At 37.2% G+C, this 19,923-nt stretch overlaps 4 protein-coding genes across 4 annotated transcripts; 1 reads left to right on the forward strand and 3 right to left on the reverse strand.

Moving 5' to 3' along the window:
• Nucleotides 1-28: 28 nt before the first annotated feature.
• LOC124633092 lies at nucleotides 29-8,468 on the reverse strand. Its single transcript, XM_047168187.1, has 3 exons — nucleotides 8,326-8,468; nucleotides 339-1,544; nucleotides 29-52 (listed from the first exon to the last, which is right to left on the reverse strand). Exons 1-3 carry the CDS (start codon nucleotides 8,362-8,364, stop codon nucleotides 29-31), a joined length of 1,269 nt encoding a protein of 422 aa, XP_047024143.1. The 5' UTR covers nucleotides 8,365-8,468.
• A 451-nt stretch (nucleotides 8,469-8,919) lies between these two features.
• LOC124633282 (translation factor GUF1 homolog, mitochondrial) lies at nucleotides 8,920-13,291 on the forward strand. The gene is made up of 11 exons (XM_047168458.1): nucleotides 8,920-9,099; nucleotides 9,176-9,362; nucleotides 9,610-9,732; nucleotides 9,817-10,330; nucleotides 10,562-10,772; nucleotides 10,994-11,125; nucleotides 11,213-11,328; nucleotides 11,409-11,641; nucleotides 12,322-12,450; nucleotides 12,645-12,728; nucleotides 13,134-13,291. Exons 1-11 carry the CDS (start codon nucleotides 9,038-9,040, stop codon nucleotides 13,257-13,259), a joined length of 1,917 nt encoding a protein of 638 aa, XP_047024414.1. The 5' UTR covers nucleotides 8,920-9,037; the 3' UTR covers nucleotides 13,260-13,291.
• Nucleotides 13,292-13,514: 223 nt separating this feature from the next.
• LOC124632935 (WD repeat domain phosphoinositide-interacting protein 3) lies at nucleotides 13,515-17,947 on the reverse strand. Its single transcript, XM_047167952.1, has 6 exons — nucleotides 17,762-17,947; nucleotides 17,399-17,680; nucleotides 16,930-17,081; nucleotides 16,168-16,371; nucleotides 15,824-16,061; nucleotides 13,515-15,742 (listed from the first exon to the last, which is right to left on the reverse strand). The coding sequence occupies exons 1-6, from the start codon at nucleotides 17,826-17,828 to the stop codon at nucleotides 15,639-15,641; spliced, it is 1,047 nt and encodes a 348-aa protein (XP_047023908.1). The 5' UTR covers nucleotides 17,829-17,947; the 3' UTR covers nucleotides 13,515-15,638.
• Nucleotides 17,948-18,661: 714 nt separating this feature from the next.
• On the reverse strand, nucleotides 18,662-19,439 carry LOC124632936 (ragulator complex protein LAMTOR2 homolog). Its single transcript, XM_047167953.1, has 2 exons — nucleotides 19,197-19,439; nucleotides 18,662-19,114 (listed from the first exon to the last, which is right to left on the reverse strand). Exons 1-2 carry the CDS (start codon nucleotides 19,262-19,264, stop codon nucleotides 18,805-18,807), a joined length of 378 nt encoding a protein of 125 aa, XP_047023909.1. The 5' UTR covers nucleotides 19,265-19,439; the 3' UTR covers nucleotides 18,662-18,804.
• Nucleotides 19,440-19,923: the final 484 nt, after the last annotated feature.

The following is a 19,923-nucleotide window of genomic DNA, read 5'->3' on the forward strand; positions in this document are numbered from 1 at the left end:
CATTCTGACACGAAGTCAGAATTCATTATTAGCCTTGGTGAGAGTAGCGAATCTGAAAATTCATCATTTTTTTTTCAAGTAGCGATTCAGAATAATGCGAACCGAATAGCGACCAGAATGTGACGGAAATAATGAAACTCATAAATGAACGTTTAAGTCAAATTGATGAAGGGATGTGGGCAAATTGATGAAGAATAATAATTTATTTATAATTATTCTGAATCGCTACTTGAAAAATCAAATGATGAATTTTCGGATTCGCTACTCTCACCAAGGTTAATAATGAATTCTGACTCCATGTCAAAATGTCTATAGTATTCTTCTTCTTTCTTCTGCACATGTCGACAAGTATTAGACCACACCCCTTCATCAATTTGACTTAAACTTTCATTTATGAGTTTCATTATTTCCGTCACATTCTGGTCGACATTATGCGAAGCAATATAATTATTTAAAATTCCCCACACATCTTCTATGGGGTTTAATTCAGGATGATATGGTGGCAATCGAATAACTTTTATGCCATATGGCTGAAGTATGTCGTCAACCTTGTAAGAGATATATTTTTCTTTATTTTTTTTTATCAAATCATAAAGTTCAATTTTTTTCATATCTTGCTCAAAAGCTATATTTTTTTCTGTCAGCCATCTCTGCATTTCTATTTTTTCAGAATTAGAATTTGGGGCTCTGTCATTCTGAACATTATGGTATGAGGCATTACCAAGCACAACCACAGAGTCAGGTGGAAGATTCGGTACTAGACGTTCTTTTAGCCACTTTTCGTAGTTTTCTGCGTTGATGTCAGAGTGGTAATCACCAGTAACACAATTTGCTTTGTATGTCAATAGTGCGTTAGGTACGAAACCGCGTTCTGAACCAGCATGCACAATGATAATTCTCTGTCCTTTCGACAGGTTTCTCTTTAAAGGTGGCCCATCTTTGTTACCCCATCCTTTGTTTTTCACATGATTAGTTAAGATATAGCTCTCACCTGTATATACGATACACCGATTTTCTTCACGGTATTTGAGTAATTTTTTTAGGTAGGAAAATCGTAGTTTTTGGATGTCATGCCGCTCTAGAATAACACGTCTGTTATCCACAGTTTTTCGCCATTTGTATCCCAACTTTAACAAAGCCGTCCGCAGAGTCGAAATACCTCCATCATAGTTAAGTTTATCTTGAAATATTCTTTTCAACTTTGGCAAGGTAGGTAACTCGCGATGTTCTAAATGGTAATTTTGAATAGTGGAACGTATAACATCAACGTTAAAGTTGTCTAATTCTAACTTATTTAAACGTTTTTTACGATCTTTATGCGGAGATTTAAAGTCAGATTCTTTTCCTTCAGCCAATATAGTAGTAATTGTTCTCTCTGATACCCCCACTGCCATTGCTGTTCTTTTCCGTACGATATTTAAATGTTCACTTAATTTCGATATTAAAACTGGACTTGCACTGTATACTGAATCACTTACTAGTTCTAATATATCTCTCGCGTCTTTTTTCAGAAATTCGTACACCTTAGCAATGGTTTCTCGAGTCTAAAACAATAATACGTAAACGTTAACTTTTTTCATATATAGAATCATTGTAGAAGTGTGCCCTGTTGGATATTCGAGTCTCCTGTTTTACGAGTGCAGACGGTGCAGCAGCAGCTCTCTGCCGCACCTGCGGGCGCTTCCGCGGGATACATATAGAGCCTCAAGCTCTAAGACCTACCCAGGTTTGGTTGTGTAATGAGTATCATGGCAGGGTACTGTAATTTTTGTGAATTTATACTTTTTATTTTGTGTATTGTACCTATTGTGTGGGTGCCTTAAAATGTTTGTATGTATGTTACAGCCAAAGTAATTAGTCTGGATATTATTTATGTTATCTAGCCATTATTTATAATGTCTACTCAATTTAGATAAAGTGATAATTGACACAGAATTAATCACATTAACTAGCAATTTTATACAGTATTTTCAAAGACTTGGATAATGTAATAAAACAAGAAGATGAAGATTATAATTTCATGTTAACTGACTAATAGCCAGTTTCTTCATCAAAAGTAAAAGCCAAAGTAATGTCATAGAGTAAAAGTAACGGTCAAATTCGTTTCTCCGATTTTAACTTTTAGTTTTGCTGTTATTTCAGCCTTGATAAATGAATTTGACCATTACTTTTACTTTATGACTTTTTTTATTAATAAAACTTTAACCGCGCTTTTATTTTCATTTTTTATACTTCATTACTTTATGACTTTACTTAATTTTACTTTATTCCACCCGTGGGTTTAAGTCACTTACTACTGACACTCCCTCACGCTGCTCTCCCACAGGCAGCAGGAGGAGTCATTTGATGACTTATCATAAAAAAATACATGTTGATAATAACTTGAGCCGTTTTTAAGTAGTAGTAGTTTAGTAAGTAGTCAGTTGGTTATACTATACTAGCTTCGCCCGCGTAGAGTTCAGTTATATCACGTTTCCAAGAGAATTCTTCATAAGTCTGGGATAAAAACTATCCTGTTCTTTCTCAAGGTCAACTCTATCTCTGTACCAAGTTTTAGACGAAAGCGTAACAGACAGACAGAGTTACTTTCGCATTTATAATATTAGTAGGGAGGTAGGGATTTATTACTTTGGCTAACTTTGACCAGCTATTATGAATTATATCCAGATAAAGTGATTAATTTATCATACTCTCTAGTCAATTTGGGTATTATATATAATGACTAGTCATCTCAAATCAAAGAATTCTTTGATCTGAGCTAGTCATAATGTATAATAGCAGCGTTTTACCTGAAATAAAACGCATATTAAATACTTACCTTATTTGAAGCTTACTAGTTTGAGATAGGCACCTACGTGTTTTCCGCTTTTATCTCCGTCCTTTTCTACCCCATATCTTGCATCTCTCTCGCACACCGACCAGTTTCACTCCCCACCAGGCAGGAGGCGACGAGTGTTCTCGGCGGCCACAGTTCGTCATTGAGTCGAAAACACCAGGCAGAAATTAAAATGTAAGCTTCAAATAAGGTAAGTATTTAATATGCGTTTTATTTCAGGTAAAACGCTGCTATTAAATTCTTGACCGTTATTTGAAGCTTACTAGTTTGAGACGTGTTTGTTATCGCCTGGTGGAAGTGGACGCCAATGTGAGCAAAAGCACAATGAAATTGTGTATGTAAATAGGTACTTAGGTACACGAGTAATCACATGTAAGTATGTGTATTGCGTCCTGGAATACTAATGTAATCAAAGTTAACTGGTACTGGTACTCAGCTACATCCTGTTAGACTGGAAGCCGACCCCAACATAGTTGGGAAATGGGCTCGAAGGATGAGTAATAAAAATTAAAAGAGAGATGCAAGAACAAAAGCAAAATTGATTTCATTTTCTAATAGTAATTAACAAAAACATTGCGATACTTCTTAATAACAATAGTAACAAAAATATAGACATTAATCAGCTGGATTAATTAAATAATCGAGATAACTTGCTACTTCTATTTAGTGGGTATCTTTCCCTTCTGTAAAAATGGGCAAATGTATTGCCTGATCGCCAATTACCCTTTGCTAATATATCGTCCAAAAGTATATTGTCAACACAGATTTTGACGCTACCGCCGAGTGGAAGCTTCCTGGGGTTGTAGTTATTCCTGCCTCTTTTAACAATGTCTTAATCCACCCGCATCATCGTTCGGGTGCCTGCCTTTGGTTGGCCTCTAACGGATATAAATAAATTTAAGGAATTAGCCGATGTCCGTCTATCTTCTAACAAGGCTTTAGTCTTTCTGACCCAATACACTGGACTTAGATTTATATTTTCCTGATTATCCATCAAACAACAACCCGACTGCCTATGACTAGAACTGTCGGTCTTAGAGCCAAAGACTGGCCATAAGATTAAATTATCTTTGTTGTTTTTGAAATGTTCTGGGTCTATTGCAAGCAAGGAAAGATCATGGACTCGCCTTTCCGAAACAAGCTAGCAAAAGAAAGAGCAGCAGTGTGCCTGGAAGTTGCAAATGGATTATTCTCGTCTACGTTTACTGCACTTAAGTAGGTTACCAATTGGTCATTATTCCAGATGGACGGCTTCCCGGGGAACAGGTTTGCTCAGCGCTATTGATTTTAAATTGTGTCCGACTAGAACGTGTGAACCTAGCTCTCCAGTGGTTTCTGCATTGCATAGTGTAGCTATAACTGACTTGTGTAATAAAATAGTATTGTATGTTAGTTTATTTACTATGTGTAAGTCTGCTAAAAATTGGGTAAGTATAGGTCCAAATAGGGATTCAAGGATTCATAGGATCCAATTTCATACTTTTCGCCCCAATTTAACCATCGACTCCAAGCTGATTGATAAGTGTTGCGTGTGGATTGAAGAAGACTTCAGTCGGAGAGACTCCTTGTCCCTCCCCCCCCCCATTTCCCTGACCTTGGCAGGGGGTATCCCCGTTGCTGTGTCTATCGGTTTCTGCTCGAGGTTCATCAGTGTGTAGGGTACTGCTAATGATCGGGACTTCAAATCTGCTCGCCAAAATACCTGGTACCACCGAAGGAACTACTATGAGATTAACTCCCGTTCCTGAATTGAGATGACTGAGGACCTACGGTATAAGGTAAGGTGGCGGTAATACCCATGCTAGCGGGTAAGTCAAAACTTGAGAAAAAGGCATCGTGGAACCCCGCTTTCGGGTCCTTCAGATCTAGGGGCACGTAGTACACAACTATGTGTCCCTGGGCTCGCTTCGAGGCAAGTAGGTCCACTGCTGATACAAGATGCCACTCCGGTGGAGGTTTGTGTCGGGAGAGATGGTCTGCCTGACTGTTGAATAGGGCTGGTATATGATTCACGACGTGATAGATTTGATACAGCTCAAGATAACTGAATACTCTGTACGTCAAGTTCGGTAGGCTCCTTGATCGGGTGCCACCTTGATTTCTTAGATATGACACCACAGTCCCATTTTTGCATTGAAAAATGGCTGTTGATCTCTTTAGCAACTTGCCGTGATTTTCCAGTTAATACTGCAAGCATCTCTTTCAGATCGCAGTGAAAGCCTTTTTCTCTCTCGTTCCATGAACCCATTACGGGAGTTCCGTTCAGTTGTGCCCCCATCCTACATCGGAGGCGTCCGTGGTTATAAGGTGACAGGGAAGTGGCGAATGAATATCCAAGGTTTGGTGGCAGCTGACCAGCCACCACTTTAGATCTGCTAAGGCATCTGCTGGTAGGTTCAACATTGCTATACTCCATTCACCGAGCCGTGAGCCCACAATGTAACCAAAGAATGACACTTTTTCAAAATGGTGGGTATAACCCGACCGATGACAAAAACGTCACATTTTTATGTAAAATGTTCTTAGTATCGTGGTCTTCAATTAAGTAGGGTTCTATGTATGACAGTCAAGACTTCTAGGTTCATTTTACATGTAAACGATTTACTACATATTTCATTAAAATTAAGAAAATAATTTACGGCCTTTATTATACATATTTGATTTCAAATAAGTTTGAAAAGATTGCATAAGTTCCACAGACATCGTTCTAAAATATCATTTCTAATGTTGTCAGTATATTACTTTCGTAGTTATTTTTATAAAATATGATCATTACTTCAATCGTGACTTATAAGAACCCTTTTTATGGTTTGTTCACCGTTTGGCTCACGGTTCCATGAATAGGGTAGGTATAGATTGCTGTTCAACACTGCATTGAGGAAAGTGAGGAGAGCCCGGTAATGCAGTCTGCCGTATGGAACAACGAAAACTTGCGAAGTTTAAAAGTCCTATCAAGCTATGCAGGTCTTCTAAGTTTGTCGTGCTGTTTGTCACGTAGTGCGTTTTGTCATTATCTTGTTGATAATGCTTGCGATTTATTCACTTGCCATCCAAAACGTGGTGCAAATGATCCCAAAGTAGGCAAATATATCTTGGTGAGCCACCAGAAAATCGAGATACACAATTATAAGTAACCCTTGAGTTTTCAAAGTTTGAGCCACCCAAATTGGTCACTGTGGCGAAGGTCTTGGGTGCCGTGCTTAAGCCAAATGGTAGGCACGTAATCTGAAGCAGTCTTCTTCTGTATACTAGTCGAAGAACATGTCTGTGACCTCCGGCTACCGGAAGGTAGAAGTAAGCCTGGGCGAGATCCACTTGCACAGCCATTCGTCTTTCTGAAGAAACTCTAGCACCCGAAAAACATTTATTAAACTGAAGGGTTCCGTAATTATGAACTTGTTGAGAACCTTGAGATTGAGTATTGGACGGTTCTTTCCGTCGCCTTTTGGGCACAAGAAACATATTGGAAAGAAAGCTGGCAGAATTTGCAGCTATCAATAGAACTTTTTGTTTTATCATTTGGGATATGACGACATCCATCTCTTTGGACTCTCTGGTCAAATCTGGCATTATCTATCAAAGGTGGCTCTTGGCCAATGGTATGCGATACCCACTTATTATTTTTGACAAGAAAGGCGGAGCTCCCATTTCTTTCCATTGGTCTTGATATAATGTTAGGCAACCCGCCTGGAAAGTCATAACTTACGTGCCTTGTTGGACGCATCAAAGTCCGCCTGCGGTCCTGGACGCTTTCTGTTTCCTCTGTTGGACATGGTTCCTATTGTAATTTACTCGTGATATCCCAAGGGAGCTTTTAGAGTTTTGCGTCACACGCCATTCAGCGTGAGTGTGATTACCATTTCCCTTCGAGGGAAGGTTATAATGGCGACTCTTCGAAAGTCGATCCAAAAAGCCACCCTGCGAGGGTAGATTGCAATGATGGTACGACCCGCAACATGCATGATTGGTACCCTGCGAGGGTCCGTGATAATGAGCCGACCCCTGCGGGGGGTGGCTAGTATACTTACTGGTCCCTGCTTTGTAATGATGCTGCGACTCGCAAAATGCAAGATTGGTACCCTGCGCGGGTCCGTGATAATGAAACGACCCCTGTGGGGGGTGGCTAGTATACTTACTGGTCCCCACTTTGTAATGATGCTGCGTCTCGCAACATGCAAGATTGGTACCCTGCGCGGGTCCGTGAAAATGAGCCAACCCCTGTGGGGGGTGGCTAACATACTTACTGGCAGTCCTAGGCGGAGCGTACCAAGTCTTTCAAGGCCGAAAAGCATCACACGCCGAGATAATGAGCCGACCCCTACGGGGGGTGGCTAACAGACTTACTGGCAGTCCGAGGGGAGCGTACCAAGTCTTTCAAGGCCGAAAAGCATCACACGCCGAGATAATGAGCCGACCCCTACGGGGGGTGGCTAACAGACTTACTGGCAGTCCGAGGGGAGCGTACCAAGTCTTTCAAGGCCGAAAACCATCACACGCCGTGATAATGAGCCGACCCCCATGGGAGGTGGCTAACAGACTTACTGGTAGTCCGAGGGGAGCGTACCAAGTCTTTCAAGGCCGAAAAGCTTTCTTGACACCATCAGCCCTCTTCAAGTGCGGTAGTGATCAGTCCGAACTAAGGAGATGCTGGTTGGACCGCACCTCACACCATTCTTTTTTGTCAAACCGTTGAACGCCTTGCAGGATTGAACTAGGGCCACAGGTGCCTTAGGAACTTCGGGCTTGCTTTCTTTTCCATAGTCACGTGCACGGGCTGTGGTAGCTTTATTATTTACCGCATCTGTATTTGCTTTATAAGTCACTCATTCTGAAAACAAATTACTGAAAAAAAAAGTACACGGAAGAAACTCGTGACAAAAAAGGGGTAGATGTACAAAATATTAACACTTGATTTCGCAAAATCGAATATCGAACGGTAAAACCGTTAACAAATTGTATAAAATATTATAAACTCACCTGTGTTCTGCGAGAGCACTGAGTTTATTTTTCAACGAAATACTACAGCGGTTGGTTAGACAACCTTCTCGGGCGGAAAACAAGACGCCAATGACGAACTGTGGCCGCCGAGAACACTCGTCGCCTCCTGCCTGGTGGGGAGTGAAACTGGTCGGTGTGCGAGAGAGATGCAAGATATGGGGTAGAAAAGGACGGAGATAAAAGCGGAAAACACGTAGGTGCCTATCTCAAACTAGTAAGCTTCAAATAACGGTCAAGAATTTAATATCTATTTAATCACCATGGCTGTAACATGTATACTTAGATGTAAGGATAAAGATTGTGAGTGTAGTTAAGAATAATACTGTGGTTCCTATATTTGTCGTAATTTTAAATATATAGGTAATAAGAAGTTTTGTAAACATTTTTTAGGGAGATGAATAGTGTAGTGTGGTGTTATTATACTTGATTTTATTTTATAAAAAGCTTTGAATGTTGTAAATGAAATAACATTTTTTGAAACGCAAATTTACCTGTCTCCTTAAACATTTTCTCCGTGAAGAACTAGACATTTTCGTAAACGATTGCAGAGAGTATAATATAATCACTACGAACGATTGTACTTGACTGCCGCCTACCGCGTCACTGTCACACGAATGAAAGTTGTATATTTATGCACCCTGGCCTTAGGGCCGCGCGCACAACTGAGTTGAACTATCTATAAGATATTAATTAATGAAATAAGTTATACCTATTAAAATGCAAAATTATGTTTGTCTTTTATTACTGGTAGTATTATTTATTAGGGCAGGAGGAAGAAAGAAAGAAGTACTTAAATGTTTTTTTTTTAATTTATTTAGAATTGCCACCAGCGTCGCGTGTTAACTATATACTTTGCGCACCTGTGATAAAAAGCATAGTTGGAAATAAAGCAAGATTTATTTGTCGGTGTGAAGGGTGAATTGATAAATCTGAACTAAAGAGAGACATATTACTGTTTGCACCACTGACCTCTATATTTATTTTATAGTGGTAAATATAGAGGTCAGTGGTTTGCACTGTTTGGGACCTCTCGCTCACTGCGATTACACGTACTTGACAGGGCACAGCAGCAACAGCTGACTTTGACAAGAATGTGACAGTCTTGACAGATAGATAACCTAATCGTAACATGTATCTCTAAATTATTTAATTTTTAAATTAAAGGATATTAATATTTTATGAATGAGATTAATATAGTTCATAATGGTTAGACTCCTAAATAATGTGAGAAGCCTATTTCTCACTAACCGTCGGGGGTTTCCAAGGTAAGTCTCTATGCGAGAAAAGTATGATTTATTTAAATTTTATATACAAAAACATTGTATTTTAATACGATTTCAGAATGATATCTCGGCGTTTGAATAGTTCAGATGCACCAGATAAGATTACTGACGTGAAAAAGATGCGCAACTTCAGTATAGTGGCTCACGTTGATCATGGCAAGAGTACTTTAGCCGACAGACTACTGGAACTAACTGGTACGATCAAACCAGGCGCTGAACATGCACAAGTACTGGACCAGTTACAAGTAAGAAAATATGAAATCAAATTTATTGATCAATAACATATTTATCTTCTTTTAAATAAAAGTTATTGATAAACTCTAGTTCAGATGACTATAATAACAATTCTGTCTGGGGCATATAACACTTACAGCACAGGGTAAGCCTATTAATGCAGGACTAACTATGTTGAATACACAAATGTTATAACAATGTACAGACATATTGATTACATCATTTAAATAATATTGATTCACTGATATTTGTTTGCAGGTTGAAAGAGAAAGAGGAATTACTGTTAAAGCAGTAACTGCATCTTTAAATTATACATACAATGGTGAACAGTACCTGCTCAATCTCATAGATACTCCAGGACATGTAGACTTCTCCAATGAGGTATAACAAACACATTTAATTTTGTATATTAATTTAATTAAGAAAATAAGCACAAATAGATAGATAAAAGTGATTTTTTCACAGGTAGTCAGAAGTGTAACAGCGTGCCAAGGAGTTATAATGCTTGTGGATGCTAATGAAGGTGTACAAGCACAGACAGTAGCAGTGTACTCTCTGGCACAAAAGAACAACCTTTTCATAATCCCAACACTAAACAAAGTGGACTTACCTCGAGCAGACCCCGAAAAAGTAAAGTCACAGCTGCATTCCTTATTTAAAATAGATCCTGAAAGTGTAATGAGCATATCCGCCAAAAAAGGTTGGGGTGTCAAAGAGTTGTTAGAAGCAGTCATAACTAGGATACCTCCTCCTACTGTTGATACAGAGGGGCATTTTAAAGCAAATGTCATTGATACATGGCATGATAAATACAGGGGAGTGCTATGTTTGGCTTACATACACTCTGGTAAAGTGCGTGTAGGTCAAGCAGTGAAATGGAAATCTGATTTCAAGCCCCAAACAGTGAAGTTTCTTGCTATGTTGAGGCCAAGTGAGGAACCTATTGAAGAAGCTGTTGCTGGTCAAGTTGTTATGGTAGGTAAGTCACTGATAACGTTTACATTATATGACTGAGCTTAAAATGCTTACGAATCAGGATCATGGCAAAAGTAGATAGATGCAGATATATAATTTGAATTTTATGCCGCTGCCAAACATTTAAGAATGTTAATTTTATTTCTTCCTACATAAAATGCCTTTTGCATAAAAATAGAATCCACCCGTACTGTACTTGCGTTGGATTTGTAAAGCACTTATTAACTTTCCCCAGGTTGTGGGCCACGAGGCGGCGGCAGTGTAGGTGACCAATTACTAGCCAAAGAGGTAGCAGACTCCGAGTCTGCGTCAGCGGTCCCGCCAGTCAAACACATGGTCTATGCAGGAATTTTCCCCTCAGACCAGTCACAGCATCCACAGCTCAATGATGCTATTAAGAAGCTGGCTTTGAATGACTATGCAGTTACTGTTACTCCTGATTCCAGGTAACACTGAAGACCTCTTTTTGTCTATGGGTCATGAGCCGAAATTTACGGCTAAAGTTCCAATTTTGCATTTAAATCTGAATATCAAAGACCAAAAATAAAGTGATTGGGGAATAACTTGGAAACTGTGCTATAAGTAAACAAGGTCTATTGAAATCAGAACATCAATTAGAAGTATATATTCCGTTTGTCACATAACAACAAAAATTATTTTCTTTCAGTCCAGCCTTAGGGCAAGGATGGCGAATTGGTTTCTTGGGGCTGTTACATTTGGAAGTGTTCACACAACGCTTGCTACAGGAATATAAGGCTGAGGCCATACTGACAGCTCCATCCGTGCCATATAAAGTTAAGTGAGTATACTGCAAAAGAAATATGCCTATTTTACTTAAAAGCTCCGAATATTGTCTACTAACTTATATACATATTTTATCTTACAGAGTTAAGGGTGCTAAAGCGATAAAGCAATACAAAGGCACAGAAGTCATAGTCACAAATCCTTTGCTACTTCCAGATGTCAAAAACATTGAAGAATATTATGAGCCGTTTGTAATAGGTGAGATACTATTTTCAACTTTGAATTGAGTACCATAAGGTTAAAAATTCACTAACGGAATTTGTAAATACCTTTTACAGGAACTATTATAACTCCTGTGGAGTACATTGGAGCAGTAACTTCCCTGTGTATTGACCGACGGGGGACTCCCCTCCCTTCGAACTCCGTAGATGATAGAATGACCATGATGCAGTATATATTGCCTCTATCTGAAGTCGTTATTGATTTCCATGATACACTTAAAAGCCTTACTTCGGGATTCGCAAGTTTTGACTACCAGGATTATGGTTTTCATCCTAGTGCGTTAGTGAGGGTATGTAACAAAGTACAAATAGATAATTTTAAATGTATGTAATAAGTTAAGTTTTCAGCAAAACACGAGCTGTGAAGAAGAATTGTAAGCAGTTATTGTATAGTAATCAACCCTTACGTTCTTATAAATTTATACTTTATACAAATGTAGTGTTGGCTAAAAATATATTCGAGTAAGGGTGCGTCCACATCTGGCGAATGTGCAGCTCGTGAGCCGTTTGCGACCTGCCCGCGAGCTGCGCGCGTGCATTTTTGTTCGTGCGCCGCTTCTGCGCCGCCCGCGCGCAGCTCGCGCGCGACCTAAGCGCCGCACGCGAGCAGCGCGCAGGCGGCGCGCGACGTCTGACATCTTCGATAGTACTGAGCCAATATACGGAACTGTAAGGGCGAGAACTGAGTGCGCGCAGATCGCGCGCCGCTCGCGCGCTCTATACGAGCCTTGCATGAGTTGCGCTAAAGAGGCACACCAAACTATTGCAGTGACTACACGCGCGCAGCTCGCAGACAGCTCGCAATCAGCTCGCGTGCTGCACATTCGCGGCACATTCGCCAGATGTGGACGCACCCTTAGACGACGCATTCCCTATTATGAATTTAGATTGCTTAGAAGGCATTCTGGCCTTGGAACCTAGAAAATACATTGTTTTCTATAATTAATGGACTTATTAATACTCTTTTCAGATGGATATTCTCATCAATGGTATGCTAGTGGACGAGTTATCTACTATTGTGCATACCAGTCGTTTGGAGTACAATGCTAGGAGGCTTACTGAGAAACTCAAGGAAATGATTCCGAGGCAGATGGTGCAGGTATATTATTTGCAAATATATTCGTAAATATTTTATTTTATAATTCGTATAAGAATGTTATCAGTTTTTTTTTCTTCCTATCGCTGAATAGATATAGATATATTTATATCTATTAGCTAGGTATCAAAAGAACGCAGCGCTCTTTTGTACGGATACGACATGGTTCCTTATTTAATTTTGAATTATTCCTTTAGGTCGCCATCCAAGCAGTTGTTGGAGGGAAAGTGTTGGCTAGAGAAACGTTAAAAGCATACAGAAAAGATGTCACAGCAAAATTGGTAAATATATTTTAAGCTACAAGACTTAAAGACTTTTTTGACGACCTCTGTGGCGCAAAGGTCACCAAGCCGGACTGCCGAACCTGAGGTCCCGGGTTCGATTCCCGGTTCGGTCGATATTTGTGTGATGAGCATGCTGGTTGGCCGTGGTCTGGGTGTTACTATATGTATTTATAAATATGTATATATGTAGCTATATGTAGTTTATCAGTTGTGTTAGCACCCATAGCACAAGTTAATAAATAACTTACCAAGGGGCTAACCGACCGTGTGTTAAAAGGTGTCGCGACATCGCGACATGTCGCGACATTAAAGACTGAACTTCTTTGATGAAATAAATCATCTTTGATATTGATAAATTAGTACTATAAAACATATGTTAGTTATTCTTGTATATTATTTCAGTACGGAGGCGACGTGACTCGAAGAAAGAAGTTGCTGAAACAGCAGGCTGAAGGAAAGAAGAAAATGCGCAGTGTGGCGAATATAAGAATACCAAGAGATACCTTCATAGATGTATTGAAAAGATAATGCTAATTAATATTAAAGTATTTTAGGAAATAGTTTTTTTTTTATTTCGAGAACCTTGTCTTCAAAAATAAATTATAATGTCTGGTCCAAAGCAGAAATGAGAAGAGCGGAGATTTTTTCAAAAAAATATCGGCATCATTAAATCAATATAATTTATTGGCTTATACTGAGTGGCCAAAACTAGATATATACACATCTTGTCTGATGCTTTAGACTTAGAAAGGGGTGAATTTGTCGAGTAACAAAACAAACTCATTTTGAAAAATATACTTAATTTATTAAAAAAGTTACTTGATTACAATTAAAGGACATTGCATGGTTAACAAACATCACAAAAAATAATATGATTCTTAAAAAAAATATAATTCTACAGCTGCTAATCACCGAGTGTCGTAGGTACATAAAATGAACTGGGATTGCATGTCTAACACTGAGCATAAAGTATCGAGCACAAAACATCAGAAATCACAATTCCATTCAAAAGAAAATTATCTTTTTACATTCTAGAAATATTTTTAAAGCAATATGTTTGTGAGCCTCGTCACCTATATATAAAATAATAAAAATCAGCAAACTATCGATTTTAATAACATTTTATGGTAAATTGTTTTTACTTTAATAACAGATGAAGTTAAAACCAATAGCTAATTGGAAGTAATCGCGTAAAATATATGAATTTTGTCGCCGAGATCTAAAGATTATGAAACTAAAGCTGTGTATTTAATTTGGCATAATATTTATAACAGCAAAAGGCACGGTAAAACATGTAGTATATATTAATAGCACAAATAATATGAATACAGCATCCATGCTAATCAAAAGATGAAAATCCCTATCTGTTGTCCCATTAACTTACTACTCTCTTGAGTAGCCTTGTTGACATAGGCAATATTTTACAAAATTATGTCTCACATTCTTTGGTTCGTCTTACTTGCACCACTTGATCAATTAATTCGTATCACACTTATCACGTCTCTAATAAGTAATCGTAAAATGAAACAGTGAAGATACTTATTCAAAAAACATTGTATTGAATTGTACCTGTTATGCTCATTTCAAACAAAACAGCAGCAAATTCTATATAATTTTTCGGAATCATATAAATGTTGATTTCTTAGAAAAGAGTTTACATTAAATAATATTGTAACATGTCAATAAAGTAGTATTCACTTAAGTTAATTCTACACATAATGCGCAATTTTGCGATAATAATATTGTAATAGTAAGTAACTAACAAATATTGAACAAAGATCCAGTCTTAAATTTTAACGAATCCAATTATCCAAAAGATATCTCAACGCGAATGAGTAACATGCAGCTAATAAGCTACTATTTTACTTTAAATTAAAAACAGTCCTTGCAGAATAACTCAATGACTCGTTTTAGTTTATAAAATATACTGAATTTAAGTATTTATTCTTTAATAAACATCATAAGAAAGGAGAACACATCAACATTGTAATAAACATTTTTATAAGTTTTATGTAAGGTTATTCAAAGTAACAATATAAAAAGTTGATTTTGCCTACAAAAAAATGTTTTACATGTTATAAATTTACAAAATGTATATAGTATTTTTATTAGAACATTTAATATTACATAGGCGTTTACCGTTTTTTAATGGCAAGCTTACATGGAATGAGTGTTTTCTAGTGATATTTCTAACTGCGTGCGGTAAAGTATGTGAATGTTTGCTTGCATGATTCATTGCTCCTCAATAATTCATTGCAGTGGCATGAGACAGCTCATGCTACTTTTAGCAGTATTGTCGATAAAAAGCCGTCGCGACCAGACCGGAGTCTATGTACATGCCACCCGGCAAAGACAACAAATTGGCTACAACCACAACATTATAATATTAAATATGTTACATACAATGCTGTACTCTTACTGCTTTTGTAATATTACATCCATTCTCGCCCAGGACAACTAGTACAATACATTACTACTGAAGTTCTATTCCTATCATAGTTTTAAAGGGTAGGGTACTTGTGTAATGCAGCCAAATGTTCTAGTTGCCAATAAGTGTTTATAAATGAGTCTGCCTCCAACATCTAACTAAAAGATTTACACCATGAAGTTCAATGATCAAATGATATGTGATTTTTTTGCATCCAAGTTTTTTGGCTATAGCCAATGTTACACTTGAAAATACATGTTAAATTTATTTCTGTATTTATAAATATATTTATTATATGATTTTTACATCTACAAATATTATTTTATTTCTATAAATTTCTGGTTGTATATCACTAATAAATCACACGAGACATTCAACAAATATCGCATTATATGAGCTCACGGGAGACAACCTCACTTACACACTCAGTTTTCTGGTGAAAGTTTGTATAATCTCATCCTCTCTGAGGTTTAACATGTTTATCTGTCTTCCGATGTCTCCAAGAATTGGGCATACACATCTCTTGTACATTCCCCCTTTTCATTGAACTTGTATTTGTAATAAGATCCATCAGCGCAGATAACTGAAAAGATAACAGATTTATAATTCTGTCATTTTCTACGAATTATACATTTCATTGTAATGGAAAATATTTTAAATTCACCTATAATAGAACTTTTATCAACTCCAAACGCACAGATGCAAGGGGGTCCATTTGGGATGGTAAACTTGCAAAAACTCCAATTGCTTGAAAAGTATTTAGGCAAGAAATTGACTGTTGCCAAACTTGATTGCTTATTCAACTTGTCATCTTCTAGACTAAACACATGTACCGTTCCATGGTCTGATGTGACACAGAGATTGGTGCTTGAGTGGTTGAAGTTTATGCAGTAAATTGTAGCCTAAAACAATATATGAAATGAATAAAATAAATAAAACAATTCATAAATTAGAGGATCCTTTTAACTATAACTGTTTAAAAGGTTCAGCAGTGAAGTGATAATTTACCTGATGAGCTCCTCTCCTGAGTTCAGCAAGTTTTTGACCAGTAGCTGTATCAAAGACCCTAATGAGAGTACCCTTGGAAGAGGCAGTGGCCAGTCTGGTGCCGCCAACATTCAGAGCCAGGCAACTGAGTGGAGCCTCATGGGCAGCTATTAAGTGTCCCTCTGGTGCTGTGCTAGGCCCTGCGTGACTACTCAATTCCACCAACTGTAGGGAAAAGGGATTGATACATAAAAAATAGTTGATTTCTGTATTGAATTTAGAATAAGCTCTACTTACATTTAGTTAAGATTTAGAAGTAATAAAGACTGTCAATATAAATCCTGACAGTTTAAAACAGACATCATTTTATGTCAGAAATGTAACAGGAAACAACAACTTGCATTAACACATGAAACTAATAATATATTAAGGAAAATTCTTATTCATTTAATTTACTAAATGCAGTGCTTAACAGGGCTATTTCTAATTAATGTCTAAAACATGATGCACTTTAAAAACTATAAACCTTCTTTTAATTTATAATATTGAGCTTGCAGAAAGACATATTTTCTTTAAGACCTTTCCTACAAAACCTTTTTGTTAATTTTCTAGCTTGCTTTATGCCTTTAAGTTGCTTTAAAATCACTCATCAAAGTGAAACTGTACGCAATGAAAAAACAGATGAAACAGCTTAAGCAGGTTGTTGTAACAAAGAATCATAATACTTACCTAAATTTAGCAAAGAATTAAGTATGATTTTAAAGAGTAAGAACAAAATATTACCTGCACATGTCCCGTTTTGCGGCTGGGGTACGCAAGCAGAGCGTTGTTACTATTGGGGCACACTACACAAAGCCCCCGGGTGTTCTGACAGGTCTCAAACACATGCAGCATCTGAGGCTGAGCCGTGAATGTGTACACTTTGATCAAGTTCTCTGCAAAAAGTTACAACTTTAATAGGCATACATTTAAATAAATAAAGGCTTTTATGTTTTTTTTTTCTTATGTTTTTGTTCAATTTATACAGTAACCTTGAAGATTAATTCAATGACTAATAAGCTCTATTTAATTTTTTACAATTGGCATACAAACAAATCATAAAAAGACCAATTTTAGAGTATCAATAGCTACAAAATCTGCATCAAAATGCATGTTTTCAAATACACACAAACTTGCCAATAGAGTTAATTGAATAAAAAAAAAACAACTGATAACATTACACAAGATAAACAACATTTACAATGAGATTTACCCAACACAACAACAATGCGGTCTCTTCGTAGTTTCACAGCTTTAACTGGGCTATTGAAGTCAAGTGATATTGCAGAATCTTTTTTCAAATCGTCCCATATTATGACTCTGTTCGGAGGATACACGGGGGTTTTGCCACCGCCTACTAAGGCCATGTAATTGCATCTGAATAACATCTCTACGTAAGAAAGTCCACCTTCAGCGAAATTCTGTCGCTCTTTTTCCTTAAGTGGGTCGCTATTGAACACCCGAAATCCATTCTCCGTTCCGCAAGCAAAACAACCTGAAGATTGCAAAACAAAAATGTAAACCGATTTGTACATGAAGCGCAAGCAAATCAAGACAACTAGATCGCCACCATTACCTTGATCCTGATTAAATCCTACATATAGAAGTCCATTTCCAAATGTATTATCGTCCGATAAATTCATTGTGCAGCCTTATCGCAGAATATTTGGACAAAATCTTGGAGCAAAACAATAAAATTATCTTCACTTCACACACAACTTTGCGGCAATTTGACAACAAATTTTGCAATTGCAACAGAAGTGCCAACATAAAAATGTACAAATGACAATAGAGAGCTGTCAAAACACCCGAATAAAATCTGTTTCACATGCGGCAGTTGGGTAGGGTCGGAAGATAAAAAACCTTTGAAGTGCAAGGCAGACACGAACCGGAGGTGCCGTACAATGCGTACAAAAATGTTCATGCATAAAAATACACCGACCCACTGAGCAACAAAGTTGTACCAATAGACAATAGATAATGAGATTGAGACTATTCTCCCTAAGTTGTATTGTACTTATGTAGAGTACATTTTTTTTGTATTAAAAAAGCTGTTCACCAACTTGCAATTTGAAAATCGTTGTCCTGCATTAAAAATATATACTCAAAATTACCTCTTTATTGTAACAAGCACTTGTGATCTTAACACTTATGATCTTGCTTCTAGTCAAACATACCTAACGATTATAGTTAATCAGGTGTGGGATTAGAGAAATGCTACACAAACAGCAAAGCATGTATTTTGATCACTCACAAAAAGGATCAAGGGTTCAAAGAACTTATAACCTCGGTACTTATATAGTAATTTTTTTAATGGTACAACATAGTCTGAGAACAAAGTGATTCTCCAAGGTCCTATTTGTCCGAAAGTCTAAAAATATCAGCAAAAATAATATCATATACATTAAAATTTTTCAATTCACTATAATATGGATTAACTCCTGTGATTATTTAATTTTACAAAAGAATAGGCCAGTTTATTTGTAGTAGATATTTATTAAAGTTTAATATAAAATTTACATTTTGCTAAACACATCTTATAATTAAATATTTATTAGACTTTATAGATACAAAAACATTGAAGTAATAATGAATATTTTACAGGAAAATTTCCAAATGCTATGAACTTGCAACCTGTTTTAGAGGCCCTTCAAGATATTGTGCTATAGCATTGATTTTTTCCTTTAGAATTCCAAAACCAACAGATTCCTTAGCATAAAGGCACAGTAACAGATTTGCTACTTGTGTTATGGCAATTTTTCCATTCAAGCAGTCAACAAGTATCAAGTGGAGTTTATCTTCCTTGAAAACGTTCCTGCCATGTTTTTCATAAGCCGACCATACGTTGCTGGCGATTGCTGCTGTAACTCGCGCATCTTTGTCGTTGTAACCCGAGTAAGCGAGGAGTGCACCTTGATGGTTTAATAACCTGAAACCATTTTTTATTGTTGTTAAACTGGTATTGTATAGACGAAATAACAAAAAACGAATGTAAATATTATGATACCCACAGTGTGTTTTCAACTCCCCCTGTGTTTGCCTGGCTGAGCACTTGTGTCAATGCTTTTGGTTTCAACATAATGGTTCCTTTATGAAGTGTATAATGAAACACGTATAATTCCAGCGCCACTAACACGCGATACAATCCTAATGCTATAAAATCTACAATTTATAGAATAATACGTTCATTATTTTTCTAATCCCTTGGAATGTCACTCGGCTGACTTGTCACTTTTGACTTTTCAAATGTCAATATTTAAACTTTTTTTCTTTTTTTTTTTTTTTTTTTGGAATTTTATGACCTGGTAACTGAGACCTTTAAGTCAAGTCATTTTTTACACATAAACTTTATCACTTCACTTCACGACACTTAAATTGTTTTGATAGTATTTTTAATGTATTTGTATATGGGTTTATAACTGTTCTTGTCTTTTAATAACTGTTTAAGTGGCGGCGGGCGGGATGAAGAATCAAACTTAATTTTCAGTTCACACAGTTCACTAGCCAACACTAATCTGTCAAGTAGGAAGGTTTGGCAGTCAAAAATAAGATGCTCCATGGTTCCTTCTTGTGATTCACAATGGGGGCACGTATTACTCGTAATAATCCCAAGTCTAGCAAGGTGTGACGGTGCAGTATTATGGCCAAAGCGCAATCTATTTAACGTAGTGATAAAGTCTCGGCTGGCTTCTTTCAGTCTATTGTACCAGGGTCTAACAGGTAATCTTTCTTGAATAC

Source organism: Helicoverpa zea, chromosome 9 (assembly GCF_022581195.2).
Source record: "Helicoverpa zea isolate HzStark_Cry1AcR chromosome 9, ilHelZeax1.1, whole genome shotgun sequence".
In the NCBI taxonomy this organism is placed as follows: domain Eukaryota; kingdom Metazoa; phylum Arthropoda; class Insecta; order Lepidoptera; family Noctuidae; genus Helicoverpa; species Helicoverpa zea.

Excerpts from the sequence above, each read along its gene's own strand:
- LOC124633092 (XM_047168187.1), bottom strand. The coding sequence starts at position 8,364 with ATGTCTAGTTCTTCACGGAGAAAATGTTTAAGGAGACAG. Across the intron at positions 1,545-8,325 it reads GAAAATGTTTAAGGAGACAG|ACTCGAGAAACCATTGCTAA; the intron begins GTAAATTTGCGT and ends TTATTGTTTTAG. Across the intron at positions 53-338 it reads GGTCTAATACTTGTCGACAT|ATTCGCTACTCTCACCAAGG; the intron begins GTGCAGAAGAAA and ends ATGAATTTTCAG.
- LOC124633282 (XM_047168458.1), top strand. The coding sequence starts at position 9,038 with ATGGTTAGACTCCTAAATAATGTGAGAAGCCTATTTCTCACTAACCGT. Across the intron at positions 12,451-12,644 it reads TTCCGAGGCAGATGGTGCAG|GTCGCCATCCAAGCAGTTGT; the intron begins GTATATTATTTG and ends TTATTCCTTTAG. Across the intron at positions 12,729-13,133 it reads AAGATGTCACAGCAAAATTG|TACGGAGGCGACGTGACTCG; the intron begins GTAAATATATTT and ends ATATTATTTCAG.
- LOC124632935 (XM_047167952.1), bottom strand. The coding sequence starts at position 17,828 with ATGAATTTATCGGACGATAATACATTTGGAAATGGACTTCTATATGTA. Across the intron at positions 17,082-17,398 it reads CCGCATTGTTGTTGTGTTGG|AGAACTTGATCAAAGTGTAC; the intron begins GTAAATCTCATT and ends AACTTTTTGCAG. Across the intron at positions 15,743-15,823 it reads TGATAAAAGTTCTATTATAG|TTATCTGCGCTGATGGATCT; the intron begins GTGAATTTAAAA and ends TTATCTTTTCAG.
- LOC124632936 (XM_047167953.1), bottom strand. The coding sequence starts at position 19,264 with ATGTTGAAACCAAAAGCATTGACACAAGTGCTCAGCCAGGCAAACACA. Across the intron at positions 19,115-19,196 it reads GGGGGAGTTGAAAACACACT|GTTATTAAACCATCAAGGTG; the intron begins GTGGGTATCATA and ends AAATGGTTTCAG.